Source organism: Portunus trituberculatus, unplaced genomic scaffold, assembly GCF_017591435.1.
Source record: "Portunus trituberculatus isolate SZX2019 unplaced genomic scaffold, ASM1759143v1 PGA_scaffold_452__1_contigs__length_1072529, whole genome shotgun sequence".
NCBI classification, from domain to species: Eukaryota; Metazoa; Arthropoda; class Malacostraca; order Decapoda; family Portunidae; genus Portunus; species Portunus trituberculatus.
The window spans coordinates 959,903-982,291 of NW_025541620.1; the positions used below are offsets into that span (position 1 = coordinate 959,903).

The 22,389-nt window shown below is 37.8% G+C and overlaps 1 protein-coding gene across 5 annotated transcripts in view; it reads right to left on the reverse strand.

Annotated features, from left to right (window-relative positions):
- LOC123500624 (meiosis regulator and mRNA stability factor 1-like) overlaps positions 1 to 22,389 on the reverse strand; it is a 121,345-nt gene that overhangs the window by 33,329 nt on the left and 65,627 nt on the right. For all 5 annotated transcript variants that reach the window (XR_006673411.1, XM_045249283.1, XM_045249285.1 and 2 more), the window contains 4 exons: positions 18,057 to 18,260; positions 17,592 to 17,727; positions 3,096 to 3,258; positions 2,780 to 2,910 (listed from right to left, as the gene is read on the reverse strand). Coding sequence is in view for 4 of the 5 variants with exons in the window: in XM_045249283.1 (XP_045105218.1) it covers positions 2,780 to 2,910; positions 3,096 to 3,258; positions 17,592 to 17,727; positions 18,057 to 18,260 (634 nt within the window). In the remaining variant the exon portion in view is untranslated. The remainder of the gene's footprint in view (positions 1 to 2,779; positions 2,911 to 3,095; positions 3,259 to 17,591; positions 17,728 to 18,056; positions 18,261 to 22,389) is intronic.

A 22,389-nucleotide genomic window follows, 5' to 3' on the forward strand; every position in this document is an offset into this window, starting at 1 on the left:
TGACGCTGCATTGTGGGAAAGGGGTACGTGATCAATACTGAAAGACTTCGAGGGGTACATACATATGATTAAAAAGATTGAGAACCCCTGGACTAAGGTATTGTATGCTGGGAGAGGGCGCTCACTTCTTTGTGAATACTAAGTCAAGCAATGATGGTTCTTCTTCCTCCCTGTATCTTGCTGACTCTTCCATCTAATGATCCATTGTATTTACCATAGTAAACTATTCCCTTGCTACTCTCCTTTCTCTTAATGAGCTGTTGATCACATCCCAAAGTGGGTCTACCAATTGTTCTCTACATTTTTTCAGTTTTCTTCCTGACACTCTGTCTGGCCACATTGCTTTTCCTTTTCTACCTTTCCTATTAATTTGCTAATTTCCTGTTTATGCACCGTAACATTTCGTAACCCTTCCTGCATCATTTCATCATTTGATTCTATAAAATCTCCTTCTACATTAAATATTGATCTAAAGTGCTCATTCATTAGTTCACTCATTTCTTCCAATGTTTCATATATCTTATTTCCCTTAGTTAACTTGATGATGGTGTCTCAGTTTGTCATTTTTCCATTTATACACTTCTGGAATAGCTTGAGTTCAATCCTTTCCATATCTTTTCACGACATCCCTTTCACACTTACTTTTCTCCTCCCTCCTCTAATGTATTCGTTTCATGCCTTATTATATTGCTTCCTATTTTCTTAATTTCTCTGTTTCCTTAATTTCTTCCAAGAAGCATTCTTTCTCTTCTTAACTTTCGCTAATTTAGCATTATACAATTAGCATTTACTCTCTAACTCTGTATACCGGAACATACTTTCTCACCCCATCATTGTACGTACTTGTCTAGGAAGATTGAATGGTTTCTTTCCAATATATACTACCAAAATACTTAATCCAAAAACTTTATCAATAGCCTTTTTTATGTCCAGGTATACTGTGTCCACCCATCCATCTCTGCTTTAAAGTCCTTCTATTACATTTGAGTAGAAACTTAATAAGTTTGACACATATGACCATCCTGTCCTGAACCCAAATTGTCTATTCAACATAACTTGTTCTTCTTCCAGATGTTTAACCCATTTTCTTTGATAATTATTTCATACAACTTCCACATAACACTTATAAATGACACCGGTCTGTAATTTAATGGCTCAGTTGCCTTTCCTCCTTTAAATGTTGGTATTATGTTGGCTCTCTTCCATTGTAGTGGAACTTTTCCTTCATTTAGTGAACTTGTAATTATTTCCCAAATTGCATCCAACAGTTACTCTTTACATTCTTTTAGCACCCAGCCTGAAACACCATCCGGCCCCATTGCTTTTCTGACATCCAAATTATCTAATAATCTTCCAATATCTTCTTTGTGCACTGTCATTTCATGTAATCCTTAGCAATGCAATGTCCTATTTGGTTCTGTAAAATCCTCTTCTATAATGAACACAGTTTTGAAGCTCTCATTCATTATTTTACACATTTCCTTCTCTGTTTGGTATATCTTCCCTCCTTTTAATTATTTTTTTCTATTGTTTCCTTGTTCTTCATCTTACCATTTATAAATTTGTAGAAAGGCTTAGGTTCGTCCTCACTTTTACGCACCACATCTTTCTCAAAGTTTCTTTCTTCCTCTCTCCTTACTCTACTATATTAATTTCTTGCATCCTTACTTGTATACTGTTGCCTGTTATTGTCATTTCTCTGTTTTATGAGTTTCTTCCATGCTCTATCTTTTACCTCTTTAGCATCTGTGCATCTAGCATTGTACCAAGCATGTATTGTTTTCTTAACTCTATAAATAGGTACGTATTTTTTTACTCCATCATTATATTTGTTTGAATATTTCATATTTCCCTTGTATTGTTCTTCCGTACATAATGTTTCTCCATTCAATATCAGCAAAAAATTTCCTTAATTTTTCAAAATCTGCTCTTGCATAATTTAATCTCTCTTTTTAGTAGTCCTCTGTATCTTATCCCATCCTCCTCCTGTATTTCCATCTCTAATGTTACACAATCACTTCTTACCAATGGACTAAGGTATTGTATGCTGGGAGGGAGCTCTGGCTTCTTTGTGAATACTAGGTCAAGCAACGACAGTTCTTCTTCCCCCTGTACCTTGTGGACTCCTCCACCCAGTGGTCTATCGTATTCATCATAGTCAAATGTAACACCTCCTTGCTCCATTGTCCAGCATTATCCATTACTTCCATCTCTCTCCAGTTTATTTTTTTACAGTTAAAGTCTTCAACTAGTAGTATTCTTCCATCTCTTATTATCATATTATCTAAGCACTTAATCACCTTTCTTTGCATATCTTTATGTTCCTCAGTTCCCCATGTATTTTTTTTTTTTTTTACGTTAAAGCCTATAGCACCTGTAGGCACACTTGAAGAGTGTATGGGAAGCGCTGTTCAGCTTCCGCCCATTAGTGGCACAGGCAATTTTATTTATAATGGTACCCATATTAGGGCCCATATCACCGCCCAAGCTCATCTTGGGTGTAACCACCTAGAACCTGGGTATCAGGATGACATGTAGGTAACTTTAAACCACTTGACAAATGGCAAAGTGTTTAAGGTTTTATGTGGTGGGATTCGAACCTACGCGTGGACGTCTGCCCGATCCAACGCTCACCACCTTATCCACTATGCCACCGCTTCCCTATGTACACTTTGATGGACTTCTAACATGCCAGTATCATTCTGTTAATATTTATAAGAGACACACACAGGCTAAAATTTTTTTCAAGAAAATTTCATTCTTCTAAAAATCATCATACCCTGCATTAACCGTTGATATTCATAGTGTGCAGCATTTGAAACACTGTGTGGTAGAGGCTGCTGTGAAGCTGAAGCATGTTGGCTGGGATCGTTACTTGCAGTCACACTATTCCCACCATCTCCATATACACTGGAATTAAAAATATTCCCATCATTCCTAAAACTGAAAAATATCAGATATTAATACAAGACATGAAAACAAAATTTTAATACTAGAAGACAGTAGCTCATATCTAATCACAACTGTAGAGCTTCAGTCACTTTCCACACTATTCTTTATGAGAGTGGAATACTAATTAATAATTCAACACATACCTTTGACTAATCATGTTTGAAAAGGAAGGTATAGGAACAAAATCTTGATTGAGTACAAGAATTCTTTTCATTCCTTTCCCTCGAACAGTCACCAGATCTCCCAAGGACTGAACTAATGCAACAATATTTGGGAAACCATATGCTGCTGGACGACATGCAACCCCTGAAACACATCCACAATGAAATCATAACCAAAAAATTGAAATATGAATAAACAAATAAACAAAAACAAACAATGAATATAGTACACAATATACATAAAGTATTACAGGTTTATGTATATACTAATCTATTACACACAGATGCAACTCATACCTCATGGGTTTGAGGTATGGTATTTTGTTTCATTGTACAATTATATAACAATTATGCACAACAAAATGGAGGCTTTCCTAATTATACAGTATACCACCATTATACAATATTTCCCCTTTATGATCTTTACTACTCCTTGTCTGGTATATGACTAGCTATGCTTCGTCTTTAGAAACACCAAAGTGCACACTCACTGACTCTACATACAAGTAAAGGGTCATTTGTTTCAGTATGTTATTATGTATCCATATATACAGTGGTACCTTGAATTACAAGTTAAATTAATTTCTTGATGAAGCTTAATCTCAATTTACTTTTAACTCAAATCAATTTTGCAAGGTTGAAATTTATCAAAATTCCATTAAACCATTTCAGCCATCCAAAATACATCCCATTTTTTGGGGTGGATGTTTTCAATTAAGAAAAGACATTAAAAAATAACAAATTCAATAAAAATAAAACAGAACAAAAGGGAATGTCAATAAATAAACTCGTTTTCTAAAGTATATTGACCTCAGAGATCAAATGATTTGGGTTAATGGAATGTGCTAGCAGAGGTGGAGGATAGAAGAGGTAGGTGCCAGGCAGAAGACATGGGAGAAGTTTGCCTCATTTTGAGCTTTTTTCAGACGCTTTTGTTAACTCTTGCTTCATCAATGAAGTTAACTTACTTGTTACTCTCTCTAAGCTACACTTTATTGCTGAACTTAACTGCTACAATTCTTTTTTTATTCACACCTCGCTCATGTTTTTTCTATGATATCATACTTTAATAGGAGAGGACCCAAAATGTCAAAGTTTTCAGTGTTCACCAACTGGTTTAATTCAGGTCAGCATTGTCTTGTGGTACAGAGTTGTCATCTCTAAACACTATAATACAATGTATCTATTGATTTACCATGCTTTTCCTCCTAGTATTTTTCTGTTATTTTACTATGGTATTTCTTTATAATTATTGAGTTCATATAACTAACATCACATTGAGGAAAAATATAGTTGCCAGGTGAACCAAGTTCTTTCATTTTTAGAGACTTTAATACAGCACAAAACCTTAACACACATTTCACCTCACCTCTGCAGAGGTTATAGCTTCACAAGGAAAGAGTAGAGCAATTTTTTTGTTTTGTTTTCTTAAAGAAAAAAAATTGTGGCCAAAACCAAAAAAAACCCAAGGGTGTTGTAGTGTTTTTATCACCATATTCTCAAGCTTTGTCTTGCCATAGCCTGAACGTGGTATGCCTTTAGACTAAAAATAACTCGTGAAGATGGCCACAGTCCAACAGCTAACATAGCTATGTGACACCGAAAACATCTATGCAGAAGAAGTTTGGTTGGTTTGATTTCTAAGTTATGAAAATGAACTCATTTACGGGCTTTGTATGTTTATAGTTTCTTGTAGTCTACTTTTCAGACTAGAAGTGAAAAATATCATACTGACTTCGAGTTATCAATTGAGGAATTAAGTACTTTTTGTCCCAGGAATAGAGATGGTATGAAAAAAACAAAAACAAAAAACAATGCATGTCCAGGCAACTCCCGCTTAACGAAGGTTCACACAACAAAATTTCACTACAATGAAGGTTTCATTTTACTACTATCTGCTCATTTAACGAACACCAAACTCACTTTAACGAAGTTTTATCCAGGTAATTTTTTCCAAGTTTGAAAGCACTGCCATATCATGCAAGCTAACAGGCTTTTGAATACACCAGCATCTCCCGTGGACAACACGCGCACCATTCACTCCCCCTGTTCAAAACAATAACAGCGTCAGCAGCAGCTTGTCTTCCCTCGCTCAACTTACCACCAAAACGCCCTGCAATGTCGTCTAGCATTGCTAAGAAGACCAGGAAGTCTCTTACTCTCAAAGTGAAGCGGGATATTATTCACAGACACAAGACGAGAAAACTAATAGCATTGCTCGCCACCCTCTTGATTCCATCTACTATCACTACTATTTTCAAGTCAGCAGTCTCTATTAAGAAGGCTGGTGAGACCGTATCTTCCTTGCAAGCTAAAAGACCCATCTGAACTCGTGACTACGATGGATAAAATGGAAAGCCTTGTGGAAATGTGGTACATAAGTTTTGTATGTGATACAATGATGCACCCTGTTTACATTCCACAAGTTGCCGGTTAGTGTCTTTCCCGTTTCACTCTCCCTCCCTTCATAAATTTAAGATCATCAACATTATAAAGTTACGTACATACATACATTAGTGTACATTATAATGACAAATTAAACTGCCAAAATGTTTACTTCCATAATTTTTACTTTCATTAAACCTTTCACTGTACTATGATGCACTCTCGTTTTGTTTACTCTCAATGGAAGTTCAAGTCAGGGGTTAAAGTTATTATAATCGGTTTGCTTAACAAAGTTTCGCTTAATGAAGGGTTTTTTAGGAACGTAACCCCTTCGTTAAGCGGGGCTTGCTTGTATATAACCTTACTTCTATTATTAAAGTGTTTATATCATAGATACAGGCAACTCCCGCTTAACGAACGTTCACACAACAAAATTTCACTACAACGAACGTTTCCTTTTAATACCATCTGCTCGTCTAACGAACACCAAACACGCTTTAACGAAATTTTATCCAGGTAATTTTACGTAAGTTTGAAAGCACTGCCTTATCACAAAAGCCGACAGGCTTTTGAATACACCAGCACCTCTCGTGGACAAAAAGTGCACCACTCACTCCTAGTTCAAAACAATAAGAGCGTCAGCAGCAGCTCGTCTTCCCTCACTCAACATACCACCAAAACTCCCTGCAATACTGCCTAGCGTTGCTAAGACCAAGAAGTCTCTTACTCTCAAAGTGAAGCTGGATATTATTCACAGACACAAGAGAAGCGAGAAAACTAATAGCATTGCCCGCCACTATGGCTTGACTCCATCAACTGTCTCTACTATTTTCAAGTCAGCAGACTCTATTAAGAAGGCTGGTGAGACAATATCTTCCTTGCAAGTTAAAAAAAAAACATCCGAACTCGTGACTCTGCAATGGATAAAATGGACACTCTTGTGGAAATGTGTTACATAAGTTTTGTATGCAGTACAATGATGTGCCCTTTGTTTACATTCCACAGGTTGTGGCTAGCGTCTTTCCCGCTCCACTCTCCCTCCCTTCATATATCTAAGATTACTTACATGCATACATTAGTGTAAATTTTAAGGACTTAAATTAAACTGCCTAAATGTTTAACTTCATAATTTTTACTTTCATTAACCCTTTCAGTGCTCCGGACCACGATCGTGGCTTTGAGGGAAGTGCCTCCTGCCCATGATCGTGCTTCCATATTTGACAAGTCACAGAATTAAACTGCGTGCCTCCTGGCTGCTGCTAGTTGCCAGATGACATTCTCCCATCCTCCCTCAACTCATGGGACGTGGCATCAGTTGCGTGGTAAGAAAAATATAGTCACAATAGCATCTATACAGTAGAGTATCAGATGCCCCTTTTTTCACAATTATTATTATTTTATGACATCACTAGTGGCTATTTGTGCATTTATTTACAGAAATAATAAGAGTAATGATCAAATCTTGTTGTTAGAGAGCAAATATGCCAGATATTATTCGTTTATTAGTAGTATATTGCGTATTTTGTATATTACCACATATGGGCATGCATATCCTCGCTCATGATAGTATATACATCAAAAGAACACTCTGAAAACGTATTTTATATTATTTGTATGGGTATAATGTATGCACAAGTGTGAAAAAGCATTACCCTAGCACATTCTGGAGCAGTTCTGAGCAACTGCAGTTCAAATCAGGCAAAAATTCTGTGTAATTTAGTGAGAACACCTGCACAAGTTGCGGCGAAAAATAACCACCCGCTATGATGGCAATACTCAAAAGCACACAACGTAACACCAAAAAGCCAACTTCCCATCATTATTGCACCACTTTTCAGGGTGAGTAGAGACCTAATTTTTTTAGTAGATGCGTAACACTCTCTTATGCATGAGAATATTGATTTTTTTCCATTTTTGCAAACCTCGATTATTTGGCCAAAATTGCGTCTCACAGACATGACCCAAAAACCTATTTGAGCCTTGAAACGGTTAAACCTTTCACTGTACTATGATGCACTCGCTTTGTTTACTCTCAATGAAAGTTCAAGTCAGGGGGTCAAACTTGTTATAATTGGGTCGCTTAACGAAAGTTCGCTTGACGAACGTTTTTTTAGGAACATAACCCATTCAGTAAGCGGGGGTTGCCTGTACATGTTTAGAAATACATTAGCTAATTTATTATTTCAGTATGTGATAGCAGAATATAAAAAAAAAATCCACGATATGCAGCAGACCAACTTTTCAGTGAAACCTTACAATATCTGGTAAATCTGGCAACTGCAATGGGAGTTTGGGTCCTCTCCTATTCAAGGGAAATCATATGCTTTTTCTTCCCAGCACTGTCCTTTGCACTCACTTGCATAGAACCCATGATCAGACAAAAGAAATTAGCCTAAATAACAGCACAAAAAGCACAAAATGCTAGCATAACACATAAAAGGTTTTTTCGTTTCCAAAAAAAAAAAAAAGTCAACTGAACATGTTGGAGGCAGGATGCTGGGCATTGGCTGCACCAAGTAGCAGTGGCATACCTGGAGCTACCACACAACTCAAATTTTGGCTTGTGAATCAAAGCAAAATACTGACCAATTGACAGCTCGTATCTTGGATTGTTCATAAGTCAGGGCACTTGTAACTCAAGGTTCCAATGTAAAGGGTTTTTTCTTTTATGAATATTATCATCATTATTATTATTATTATTATTACTATCATTAGCATCATTTTGTTTCATTTATTAAGTTTCTTATTTTGTATGCAGGATCACTTGTAGCATCATAGTCAGTTCCTAGGCAGCACTAGTGGCAATACAATCACCTCTGCACAGCAAGATTCTCTCATTATAATGAAGCTGTTTTAAACAGTATTTGCTGCTATTCCAACCCCTGGTCCACCCTTAAGGACAATATGTGCCCCCATTAAGTGAATGAATTATTGTAGTGTCATGAGGCTACAGCAGCCAGTGTTTTCTTATCTTCTATAAAGGGACCACACTGACTGCCAAGATAGAGTAACCTTCGATACAAAGACAAAGTATTAAAACTGTAAATAAATAATAATGACAATAATAGTAGTAATAATAATAATAGTAATAAAAATAAAATAATAAAAATAATAATAATAATAATAATAATAATAATAATAATAATAATAATAATAAGTCAACTCTTGATTAACACAAGGATTACATTCTGGAGACATGGAATGATTTAAAATTATGTTATTAAAACAATTTTCTCAGAGAAAACAATATTAATAGGGAAAGAGTTGCATTCCGGGCCACTGGAAAAGTCTTGCCTATTTTAGGGATTTTGTTACTCAAACCTTAAAAAAATGTATTAATACGTGACTAAGTCACAGAAACCACGTTCTCATTTTATAAGCTCTGATTGTATGCAATTTGCTCTCCCTCATTCCTATTGCATGGTCAATCACCGAGGTCTTCTCCCCTAGCATAGTGATCTAACACCCAATTTCTTTACAATGGTTACAGTCTTTCTTGATTTCTTGGAATCACTTTCCTGTGAAGAGGTTGAAGGATGTTTGTATGCCATAGTGTAGGACACTAGGTGAAAATGCAGAAAAATAATCCACTCACACTGCAGGTTAGCTCCAGTAGATTGAGAAGTGAGGACTATGAGAAGGAACAGCTTAGTATCTCTTAACTATCACTCTGTGCCACAGAGTCAGGGTGATCCTCATGATCATATATGAATACAAAGATATGATAACTATTATAGAAGGCAACAGAGGGATGGAAACACATTGTGGAAACATATTGTGGTGAAAGCAACACACATCCTAAAAGGGATCACAAGAAGCAGCAGCAGCCGACGCTGATCAGTAGCAGACAAATGCATCATCTGCTTTGTTTTCTGTGTTCCATGCAAGATTTCACTTTGTACATCACAAAACAATCCTTTCTTGGTGGTAAGGCTTGTAAAAAGCTAATAGAAATGTTGTGTGAATTTAAATGTATACTAAGAGACACTAACACCTCCTTAGTAGGTGGTTTTACTGGTAATCTGCCAGCAACTTCATTACCATGGCAACAATGTCTCCCTATGTATTCATGGATACCATTTCATAGCCAGAAGTTGCTCCACTTGTCATTAGTTTCTAGGATCCCACCCCAGTGTGGTTCTAACCAGAAGCAGCGTGGGTGTGCATGACATCACTGTGTCAAGTTAACCGCATTAAATAGAATAAATTGCGCTATTTAATTGTATCTCCTTTGATATCAAGTTGCGTTAAATAGAAATCATGTTATTCAAACTCATGTTATTATTACAGTTGACTGATAATAATGGTAATAATACAGTTTAAGTCCATTCATCCAAAAAGTAGGGGACCAGAAGTGTAAATTGCTTATGCTTCTCTAGTGAGACATGTAGTGAATTAATTGAAGTTCTACAACATTTCCTTTACTAATGAATAGTTATTAATTATGACCTTTAAAAAAAAATTAAAAAGGCCTACATAAAATGCTAGTTCCTTCACAGATTGATGAAGAATTAGCCAAAATTCAGGGACAAATGTCTTGAAACCTCCTTAAAAAAATTGTCGTAAAAAGATGGAAATACAGAGGCAGACAGGGAGTTCCAGAATTTACCAGAGAAAGATATGAATGATTGAGAGTACTGGTTCACTCTTGAATTAGAGAGTTCAATAGAATAGGGGTAAGAGGAAGGAGAAAGCCTTGTGCAGCGAGGCCACAGGAGGGGAAGAGGGCATGCAGTTAGCAAGATCATCAAAGCAGATAACATGAAAAAAGCAATAAAAGATAGAAAGAGATGCAACATTTTGACTGTAAGAAAGAGGCTGAAGACAGTCAGTCAAAGGAGGGAAGTTGAGACAAAAAGCTTTTGATTCAGTCAGAGGAGGGGAGTTGATGAGACAAAAAGCTTTTGATTCCACCATATCTAATAAAACTGTGCGAGTGGAACACCCCAATACATGCAAAGAGTACTCCATACAAGGACAGATAAGGCCCTTGTACAGAGTTAGCAGATGGAGGGGCAAGAAAAACTGGTGGAGATGCCTCAGAATGCCTAACTTCATAGAAGCTGTTTTAGCAAGATGAAATGTGAAGCTTCCAGTTAAGATTATGAGTAACGGACCGACCAAGGATATTCAGTGTGGAAGAAAAAGACAGTCGAGTGTCACTGAAGAAGATGGGATAGTTGTCTGGAAGGTTGTGTCAAGTTGATGGAGGGAGGAATTGAGTTTTGAGGCACTGAACAGTACAAAGTTTTCTCTGCCCCAATCAGAAATCTTAGAAAGATCAGAAGTCAGGCATTCTGTGGCATCCCTGTGTGATCTGTTGACTTCCTGAAGGATTGGTCAACTGAAAGGACATGGAAGGAAGTAGGATGGTATCATCAGAGTAGGAATGGATAGGGCAAGAAGTTTGGTTACGAAGATCATGAATGAATAATAGAAAGAGTGTGTGACAGGACAGAACCCTGAAGAACACCACTATTAATAGATTTAGGAGAACAGTGGTAGTCTACAATGGTTGCAATAGAACAGTCAGAAAGGAAACTCAAGAGATAAAATTGCAGACAGAAGGACAGAAACCGTAGGAGGGCAGTTTTGAAATCAAAGCTTTGTGCCAGACTCAATCAAAAGCTTTTGATATGTCTAACACAACAGCAAAAGTTTTACCGAAATCTCTGAAAAAGGATGACAAAGACTTAGTAAAGGAAAGCCAGAAAATCACCAGTAGAGCGACCTTGACGAAAGCCATACTGGCGATCAGATAGAAGATTGTTAAGTGACAGATGTTTAAGAATCTTCCTACCGAGAATAGATTTAAAAACTTTAGACAAGCAAGAGATTAAAGCTATAGGACAGTAGTTTGAGGGATTAGAATGATCACCCTTCTCAGGAACAGGCTGAATGTAGGCAAACTTCCAGCAAGAAGGAAAGGTAGAAGTCGATAGACATATATAGTTGAAACAGTTTGGCCAGTAAGGTGCAAGCACGGAAGCACAGTTTTTTAGAACAATAGGAGGGATCCCATCAGGTCCATAAGCCTTCTGAGAGTTAAGGCCATCAAGGGCATGGAAAACATCATTATGAAGAACTTTGATTGAAGGTATGAAATAGTCAGAGGGAGGAGAGGGAGGGACAAGCCCAGACTCATCCCAGGTGGAATTTTTTAGCAAAGGTTTGATGGAAGAGTTCAGCTTTAAAGAGAAATGCGATGGCAGTGGTGCCATCAGGATGAAATAAAGGAGGGAAAGATGAAGAAGTAAAGTTATTGGAGGGGTTTTTGGCCAGATGCCAAAAGTCACAAGGGGAGTTGGAGTTTGAAAGATTTTGACATTTTCTATTTATGAAGGAGTGTTTAGCAAGTTAAAGAACAGACTTGGCATGATTTCAGGCTAAAATAAAGTGCATGAGATTCAGGAGATGGAAGGCTCAAGTACCTTTTGTGGGTAACCTTTCTATCATGTATAGCATGAGAACAGGTTATGTTAAACCCAGGTTTAGGTGGTTTAGGTTGAGAAAAAGAATGAGGAATATACGCCTCTGTTATGCGTATAGCACACAGAGATGGGGTGTCTGACACGGAAACAATAACCATTTCAGGGAAAATCACCATAATACCTCCTCAGGTCCCCCCAACTGGCAGAGGCAAAATGCCATTGGCATCTCTGATTTGGAGGATGCTGAGGAAGGATTGGAGAAATAGGACAAGATGCAGAAATGAGATTGTGATCAGAGGAGCCCAAGAGAGAAGATAGGGTGACAGCATAAGCAGAAGGATCAAAGGTAAGGAAAAACTCAAGAATGTTGGGCATATCTCCAAGAGAGTCTGAAATATGAGTAGGGTGTTCCACCAGTTGCTCTAGGTCATGGAGGATAGCAAAGCTGAAGGCTAGTTGACCAGGATAGTTAGTGAAGGGAGAGGAAAGCCAAAGCTGGTGGTGAACATTGAAATCTCCAAGGATGGAGATCTCTGTGAAAGAAAGTTAGTCAAAGAATTTACTATAGCCAGAGAAGTTGGGGAGAGACACAGATAAATTTAGTTAGAGAGTGACTATTAAGTCAAGCCAGATGGTCGAAAACTCAGAAGATTCGAGGGCGTGGGCATGAGAGTAAGTTAAGTCGTTGCACACATAGATGCAACATCCAGCTTTGGAACGAAAATGAGAAGAGTTTCTCATAGAGAGCATTAAAGGCCAAAAATAGCAATGGCTTGCTGGGGGTGAAGGGGCCTCCATGTTTGTTTACAGTTGACAAACGCAACAAAGGCAAAAGTGAGCTTGTGTGTGACGACCAGCATCGACAAAAGTTAACGGTCTTCGGAAAGTTGACAGAAAAAGTTGACAGAAAAGTGCCAGTGTGATGCCGCCTTAAGCATCGACACAGGGTAGCATCGGTTTACGCTTCTGCCTGGCGGGTTTACGGCGAATTTGACCAAGTGGGTGGCACATGAGATATGAATGTCGATTGGCGAGTCAGTCTGTCAAACCTTGAGGATTGGGTATCAATTAACTGAGTTGAAATTGGAGATAATTCCAACTGCCAACGGTCGAATCACGAGGATTCCCTGTGTAATTTATAAACTTTTTATCATAGTTTTATTCTTGTATTTATTTTACAGTGCAGACTCAATACTCAAACTTAATTTGTTCCAAATGGCTATTCAAGTATCAAAAAGTTTGACTATCAATACCTATAAATCAGGTAATTCATTCTAATCTCAGCAAAACCAAGTTTATAAAAATTTCAATGTAGTTTTTTTCTTATAGATTTTGATTTGTACATACCGTAAGTGAAGGCTGGTGATCTGGTGATGGATAACGTAGAAGAGGAGGGGAGAAGGGTGGGGAGGAGGAAGAAGGTCACTGGATGATGAGTCACCATCCATGAAAACATCTTTGTAACTTTTTCTCCTGATGTGATTTCTATGAACCCAGTGATGGAGGGCTGTGGCTCACTAACACTTTCACTCTCACTGGATTCCTTATTTTCACCACTAATAAGTCTCTTTGGTACCATTATAAGTTTCGAAATGAAAAACTACTGACACAATGTAGAAGAATGTTTTTCTCAAGACTGCAACAGGACTAGGGTATACCGGTATCTGGTATACCAGAATACCGGTATCACCAATATCAGAATAGGACAATGGCGGCAGTGGCGAGGGAGAGGAAAGAGTTTTACTTACAGCCATGTGTGCGGTCGTTCGATTACCAGATATTTTCACTACAAATAAGCCTTTGGTGTTAATGTAAGTTTATAAATGAAAAACTACAGACAGAACATACAAAATGTTATTCTGACAACCACAGCAGCACAACTGGCAGAGGGGGGAGGGGGAGGCCAGGGAGCCTTTGTTTATAACCACATGTGTGGACGTTTGACTATCAGGTATATTTTCGAGTATTAAATCAAACTTTTGCATTCGAGTATTGAATAGTTCGACTATTAAGACATTTGAGTATCGAGTCTCCACTGTATTTATGTAACATGCATTCTATTACTGATGTTAATACAGTAATACTTTGACATACAAATTTCATTCGTTCCGTAACGATCGTTGTATATCAAAAAATTGTATATCAAATCAATTTTTCCCATAGAAATTAATGGAAATAGAATGAATTTGTCCTAGTGATATGAATTTACCCCCCCCAAAATTAACATGCTTTAAATACCAACCAAATATAGATTTAATTAAGATAAATACAATGTTTATTGTATGCATGATATAAATGTACTATATTGTCCAAAATAAGAACTCAGGACACATCGATAGATGTTCATCATGCAAGACTCGGGGCACATCGATAGACGTTTAGGGGTTTTGGGGCTATATTTTGACTATTTCCTTCCTGTCTTCTTTGTTTGTGAGCTGGCAACATTCATCAAGAGTAAACATATGCTATATGTCACTGTGTCACCAACTACCGCAATGGATGGTGATAGCAACAGTGATTTCACGGTGTCCAATTCTGCCACCTCTCCCGCACACCCTACTTCTACACCTCGGTTCTCTCGCCATGAAGCGGGGAGACATTTGAATGAGAGTGGTATCAGATTAGGCGACAGAGAGAGAGAGAGAGAGAGAGAGAGAGAGAGAGAGAGAGAGAGAGAGAGAGAGAGAGAGAGAGAGAGAGAGAGAGAGAGAGAGAGAAAAAGGGGCTTGTTTTTTATCACTCTAGCCAAGGCCGCTAAACCTGATCGGACGCAAGGCCACAAACACCAATGATACCACCTCATTCAACCTGTGATATTTTGGTAATCATAGCATCTAGAGACTTCTGGTTTCTTGCACTGCAAAGAGGAAGAGTTGCTTGCGGGCAGAACACCATTTGTACTCACTTGTTTATTGAATTTCCACAATTTCTCACAATGATACACCAACAATGGCTTGACTTTACAGTTACCACTAGCGTTAGCGCACAGGGCCAAGTCACAGACACGCATACCACGTTCATATTTTGCAATTATCTTGTTTCATATCCATTGTGAGACTTCTAAGTTTCTTCTTTTCAGCCTTCTTATTTTTACTTTTGGAACCCATGATCACGAGGTCTTCAGTTCACAAAACTTGAGAAAAAATACACACTGCTGAGGAGCACAAACACATACATGCACAAGGGATGAATAACGATACACAACGTGAACTGAATGTTCGGGTGGACGCGGGTAGCCGAGCGATTGCTGCGCCACCTACCGATGGCTATTCATATCTTAAAAATATCTTTGTATTTCGAGGCGTAAATTATATGAAATTTTTCTTCGCATATAAAAACAATTGTATGTTGGAGCATTCGTATCTCAAAGTATTACTGTAATTGTATTTACATATATTTAATGGTTTTTATGAGTTTTAGGGCACACACATATAAAGGTTTAACCCTTAATGTATGGTGATCATTTCAGGACGATTGTAGTGTCACATGCGGAGAGGCGGGGATCATTCCGCGAATCATGATTTTTGCCAAAATTCCAATTATTATAGGAATCCACAATACTTGTAATATGAGATTTCTTTTTCTTTTCCTGTTTTGCACATCATTTCATATATCTGAGCTTGCATTTTCATGACATGAAAGTGCAAAAGTTTCTACTTTTACATAATTTTCAAATGCCTGAGAGAGAGAGAGAGAGAGAGAGAGAGAGAGAGAGAGAGAGAGAGAGAGAGAGAGAGAGAGAGCACTCGCGTGGTGTTATCGGAGCTTCGGGGTATTTCTTAGCGGCAGGTTCTGCCAGGGGTTCAGGGAGAATTTTTTTATATGTAATAACTTTGCTCTCAGAGGTCATAACATGTTGAAAACTACATCGTTGTACTCAGAATAACACAAAGAAATGTGCTTTTATAAAGAAAAATATCTTTTAGCATTTTTGGCAGGTGTGATTTTTTCCCCTCTGTAACAGACGAAAAGTCAATCAACCCCCCGTACTTTAAGGGTTAAGAACATTCTCCTATTCATTCAGAAATTTGCTGCAGAACAATTCACTATATGATTCCATTTCAGGAACATGACCTTACCATTTTATCAAGGAAGACATATCTATTTTAAGTTTTAAAAGACCTAATACTTTTTTTATATAATTCTTATAAAAAAAAAAAATTTGTTTTATATATGTCCAGTCTTAAAAGAAGTATGAAGCACCGCGCATAGAAAGGGAGTCACAAACGACCTTAAGCCTAACTCAGTTTATCGCATACAACACTATTTTCAACTTCCTTCTACCCCATCCAATAGTAGTGGATGCAATTTGCTAATCCATATGCACAAATTTATGAGCTCATTCTTTCACCATTTTGTACAGGAATTTAAGAGTTCATCTTAGCATATCAAGATCAAGACCCAAACCAAGATCTTGGAATTCTTAAGGAGATAAAAATAAGTCTAGACAAACTTTAACCCGTACAGCGTCAGAGACGTACGAGATATGTCGGCTACTCTAAGCAAACCGGGCGTCAGAGACGTATGAGATACGTCGGCGAGCTTTCTCGTGTTTTCGGAGGTATTGCTTCCTCAAAACCTACCATTATACTGCCATCATGCACTGTAGACATTGCTCATGCTGCCTCCTTGTCCCTGCTAACATGAATGCTTCCTGTATTTATTTATTACAATTCTGAACCCTAGCAGTTTCTGCTGCCTTCAGCTAGGTGTAGTGGGAAACTGACGCCTCAACTCCGCTAATATGAACAAAGCGTAATTTCCATTACTTACTCTTGCCATTTCAGTTGTTTTTGGTAACTGTTATATTGTTGTAGTGAAAACTTTGTATGACATAAATAAGAATTTTCCAATTGCTTTGTTATAAGGAAAAACAAGTACATATTACTCGGAAAATATTTGCACCATGAAAGGCAACACTCCCTCACGATATCTCGTGTCTATTTTTATCCACAAGCCCTCCCAAACAGCAAAACATGACATGATGTTTTTCTTTCAACTCAGGAACGATATTATGCATGTGTCCAACTCGTGGATCGACTGGTGAGAAACGAGGAAACGAATAAACTAGTCACATAAGGCTTTGCTAAGTCGCTAACCTTAGCACAAAATATCTCGCATCAATTAATACCACTTCCAGTCAGTTCTGGGAGGAATGACTGTCATTTTCATTTGTTTCACATCATTTAAGACTGGTTTAGCAAAAAAAAAAAAAATCCATGATGTGGCCAGCACTGGCGAAATCACAAAGTCTGAGATCTGCTGACGCTGTACGGGTTAAAGAATCTTTGTTAATACAGTCCCACCTAACCCTGTCATTAAGTGAAGACAGTCTGTATTTCAATATCAGAAATATTCAAATATTAAACCATAATTTTGTTCACAAATGGACTACAATACAATGTTGGTACAAAAAATAAAAAGAATAAATAAAAAAAAATGCTGTTTATAGGGATAATACCTTGAGTGTGAGAAATTGTTTTCTAGTGAACATCATGAAAGCTACTTTAAAGGATGACAATAGATTATGTACAACAGACACCAGACTACACTAGAGAAAAAAAAAATGAAAAAAGTATCTGAAAAAGTATCAAAACTAAGAAAATAAGACATGAATATCTAACGGTAACAACATTATGACTTGGTTTCAAGATAAACTTACCAAATCGATCAACAAAGGCAGTGTCAAAGTTTGTAAGATTCATGCGGCCTCCAGCTTCATGCAATAAAGTCAATAAATCTCTTGCAAAAAATTGCAATGGTACAAGACTTATTTTTGGATCTTTATCATCATCAATCTGAAAAGATGAACAAAACAGTAAGAATCAACAGCTTCAGTAGATATCTAACATCATCTTTGCACACACTGCCAACCATCTAGATAACAAACCAACTCCTCAAAACACCAAATCTTCTGACCTCCTCATTTCTTATTCTATCCCACCATGTTTCTTCAAACATATTCCTCATACACTTACATCCATTATTTTAGGTAAAATTATTTCACTCTTACTTCACACTTCAAATATTGAGTCAAATGAGTGATAAAATATGGTGCACTGAACCATAATTCATAAACAACTATCTTAGCAAATTCTTGATAATAAGGAAACTTCAATAAACTTACTATGACAATGTCTTCCAAATCTTTCTTCATTATTTCCAAGTTGGGTGATGTATTGTAGTGTTCCTTGTAGGTCTCCATAAATTTGTCCAGAGTAAGAGAGCCTTCAGGAACATCCCACAAAATTGTGCGAGCCCTTGTCATTATTTCATGGACATGTCCACGATCCACCAATGCAACTATTGGTTCATCATCTGTTTCAATCATCTGTGAACAAAAAAGTTTCATAGGAACAGAATTCAATTTGATATCAATGTTACATCTTTTGATTAGAGTATTTCTTAAACTGTGATGGAGAAGTTAAGAAATCCAATTATGTCATTAACCCGAAAACTCCGACAGGCCTTAAATACGGCTGCATAGCACACTTCCGACAGTCCTTAAATGGGGCAGCTACTTTGAGCGCTAATAAAAACCGCGCTAGCATTGGTAGCGCTGCTGTATTTGGTCATGACGTAGTCCTATGGTAGTACTGTCGGCTCCCAGGAAGCACACCGCTCTAGCCAGCTAGTCTCCCGCAAATTTCTGTGAGATGCGTGAGCGTCGTGTCACGGTGATAATTATTTACGTATTTACTTATTTTAGGAACTATTATTTAAAACTATGGCTCCTGGTGCTAAATGGAAGCTAAAGTTTAGTGATAAAAGTGATAGACAAGGCAGGACAAGACACAAAGTGCACAGGTTGGAGTTAGATCCCGACCCCGCTATTGTGACAACATCGTCACCCACGCCTGATAAAAACATATGTAACTATAATCAGCCAATATGAGTGAAAACACGAAAAACATGTGAAAACACATAAAAACATGAGCAGTGCCTTACATTATGTAAGAATACACATAAAAGCACCTCCCCCGAGTTGCCGCTACCACAATCTTCTCCAACTATCGGTTATTATTCTGAGACAACCATAGTGAGTAGAGCAATAAAAACTTGTAGGATGATGCATTGTCATGTCTACTAACAGCAGATTTTTTTCCAGAGTAATTTATAAGAGTTGATTTTTTTATGATAATTGCGGTAATGGGAGGGTGCGAATTTTGCGGCCATCTGTCTTAGTGGGTTAACAGTGTGTGCGTGTGTGTGTGTATTCACCTAGTTGTATCATACAGGGTTCGAGCGGAGCTCATAGTGTCCTGTCTCTATATCTCCATTTATCTAATTTTTCCTTAAAGTTACACACATTATGTGCTGTAACAACTTCATTATCCAATGCATTCCATTTTTCCACCTTCTTTGTGGAAAACTGTATTTTCCAATATTCTTCACACACTACCTCATCCTGATCTTCTTTTCATGTTCCTCTTGTCCATCCATCATCTTCTGTCAACACCACCAGGTCTTCTTTGTCTATCTTTTCAATATCATTTACTATCTTATACATTGTTATTAGGTCCCCATGTTCTCTTCTATCTTGTAAGGTTGGCAGTCCCATTTCCTTCAAACTTTCTTCATATGTGAGGTCCTTTAATTCCGGCACCATCTTTGTAGCAATCTTCTGTATCCTTTCCATTTTTCTTATATCCTTTTTACAGCTCAGAGACCATACCATTGTTGCATATTCCAGCCTTGGGCATCTCATGCTTGTGATGATTTTTTTTCATCATATCTTTATCCATGTAATGAAATGCCACTCTTGTATTAGTCAACATCTTTTATGATAGTCCAAATATCTTGCTTATGTGTTTATCAGGGCTCAGATTTTCTTGTATGATCACTCCAAGATCTTTTTCCTCTTTAGTCTTCATTATTTGCTCCTCCCCCATCAAATAGTTCCATGCTGGTCTTCGTGTGTGTGTGTGTGTGTGTGTGTGTGTGTGTGTGTGTGTGTGTGTGTGTGTGTGTGTGTGTGTGTGTGTGTGTGTGTGTGTGTGTGTGTGTGTAATTCACCATGGTCTTCTGCTGGTCATCCAGCCAGAAGGTCAGAAATGAATGATGATCCTCTGCTACTGGCTATTCAAGTAACACTTGCCTCATGTACACCAACATCAAGAAATATAGACATCTATATCAATACTGAGCCTCCGAGTCTGTCAACAATTATAGAAAATGTTTGTAATGATATAGCTCAATCAGATTCATCCTGATGGAAAACATATAAAGAGATAAATCCACAATTTAAAGTACCTGACCTTTACAAACAAAAACATTTAGTTAACGAGTTACACAATATTTTTTACTCGTTTCCGCCTGTGTGGTCACCGTCCTGCAATCGAGACTGGGCGCTGGAACCGTAGAAAGAGCGTTTGCCAGTGGAGGAGCGGTTGTGTAGGTGTGGAGGAATACAGACAGAGAGACATGCGGTAGTAGAAGTGTGTCCTCTAACAGCTCATCTTAGAAATGCTTACAATGTCAGTGTATTAGAGGACATATTTGCTTATAATTTTCCTCGTGAAAGTATGTGCAAGATATTACATGAAGTGCTAAATGTCTTAGAATAGTGCTATAATGGTTGCAGTTGTGTTATTATTTCAAATTATATAAAAATATGGAAGTTTTGTGGACTACACCAGTTATAAAGTGTTAGTATTAACTTTAGAAGTATTAGTGAAATTATTTGTACTTTTTGTCTATTGTTCTTTATATGCATTGTGGTCAATAAACTATCTATCTATCTGTCTGTGTGTGTGTGTGTGTGTGTGTGTGTGTGTGTGTGTGTGTGTGTGTGTGTGTGTGTGTGTGTGTGTGTGTGTGTGTGTGTGTGTGTGTGTGTGTGTGTGTGTGTGTGTGTGTGTGTGTGTGTGTGTGTGTGTGTGTGTGTGTGTGTTTACCTACTTGTACATTCCTAATTGTATGTTGCAGGGTTCAAACAGAGCTCTTAGTGACCTGTCTCCATATCTACATTTATCTAACTTTTCCTTAGATTTGTCCACACATTCTGCTGTTACAATTTCACCACTTATCCATTCCAGATGTCCATCGTCCTATGTGGAAAACTTCATGATCATCTTGGAATGTCCTCTTGTTCGTCTATCCCCATCCTCCATCAGTGTTACCAGGTCTTGTCTATCTATCTTTTCCATACAGTTTACTAACATATACATCGTTATTTGGCCCCCTCTTTCCCATCTATCCCTCAAGGTTGGTACAGGTATTTCTAATTTTGTGTTATGTATGGGTTCCTACAGGCATAACACAAACTGAAATCACACCCAAAAAAAACTATTTTCCCTATAAGAAACAACAGATAATAGGGGAGATGGAGTTAAAAAAAAAAAAATTTATTTGACTAATAAAGTGAACATGTTCTAAAAATGTATCATTCTAAACCTATATGTAACAATAAGGTGTAAATACAGTGTAAATAAAGCATCCATTAACACTTAACACTATGCTCCCTCACAGTCACTCGCCATCTTCATCTGTGCTGGCTATGACTGTTAACACATAAGAGGGCTGTAAACATTGAACTGGGAGCGGAGGCTGCCACCTGTCGGCAGGCAGCGGAACTACGCATCTGGGGCACTGTTTGAAATGTGGTTGGGGCAAATCACATCTTAGCGAACAAATCACACAATTAAATATAACATTTTTAATGTCACATCTTAGCAAATTCACACATAAAGAAAAAGCACAAAACAAGAAATACCTGTACAGGCAACGCCCGTTTAACGAAGGTTCACAAAATGAAATTTCGCTACAATGAAGGTTTCGTTTTACTACCATCTGCTCGTTTAACGAACACCAAACTCGCTTTAACGAAGTTTTATCCCGGTAATTTTTTCCAAAATTTAAAGCCCCACCGTATCATGCAAGCTGACAAGCTTTTGAATACACCAGGACCTGCTGGTACTAAGGCCTACCTCAGGAAAAATCCTGAGACACCTGTAGAATAAAGATCAAGATCAAGCCTCTCGTGGACAACACAGGCGCTGCCGATACAAAGGCCTGACTCAGAAGAAATTCTGCGTCACCTTTAGCATCAAGATCAAGATCAAAATCATGCGCACCACTCACTCCCAAGTCAAAACATAACAGCGTCACCAGCAGCTCATCTTCCCTAGTTCAACTTGCCACCAAAATGCCCTGCAATGTGGCCTAACGTTCCTAAGAAGACCAGGAAGTGTCTTACTCTAGAAGTGAAGCTGGGTATTATTCACAGACAAGAGAGAGGCCAGAAAACTAATAACATTGCTTGCCACCATCTTGACTCCATCTACTGTCTACTATTTTCAAGTCAGCAGACTCTATTAAGAAGGCTGGTGAGACCGTATCTTCCTTGAAAGCTAAAAGAACCACCTGAACTCATGACTCTACAATGGATAAAATGGAAAGCCTTGTGAAAATGTGGTACATAAGTTTTGTATGCGGTACCATGATGTGCACTTTGTTTA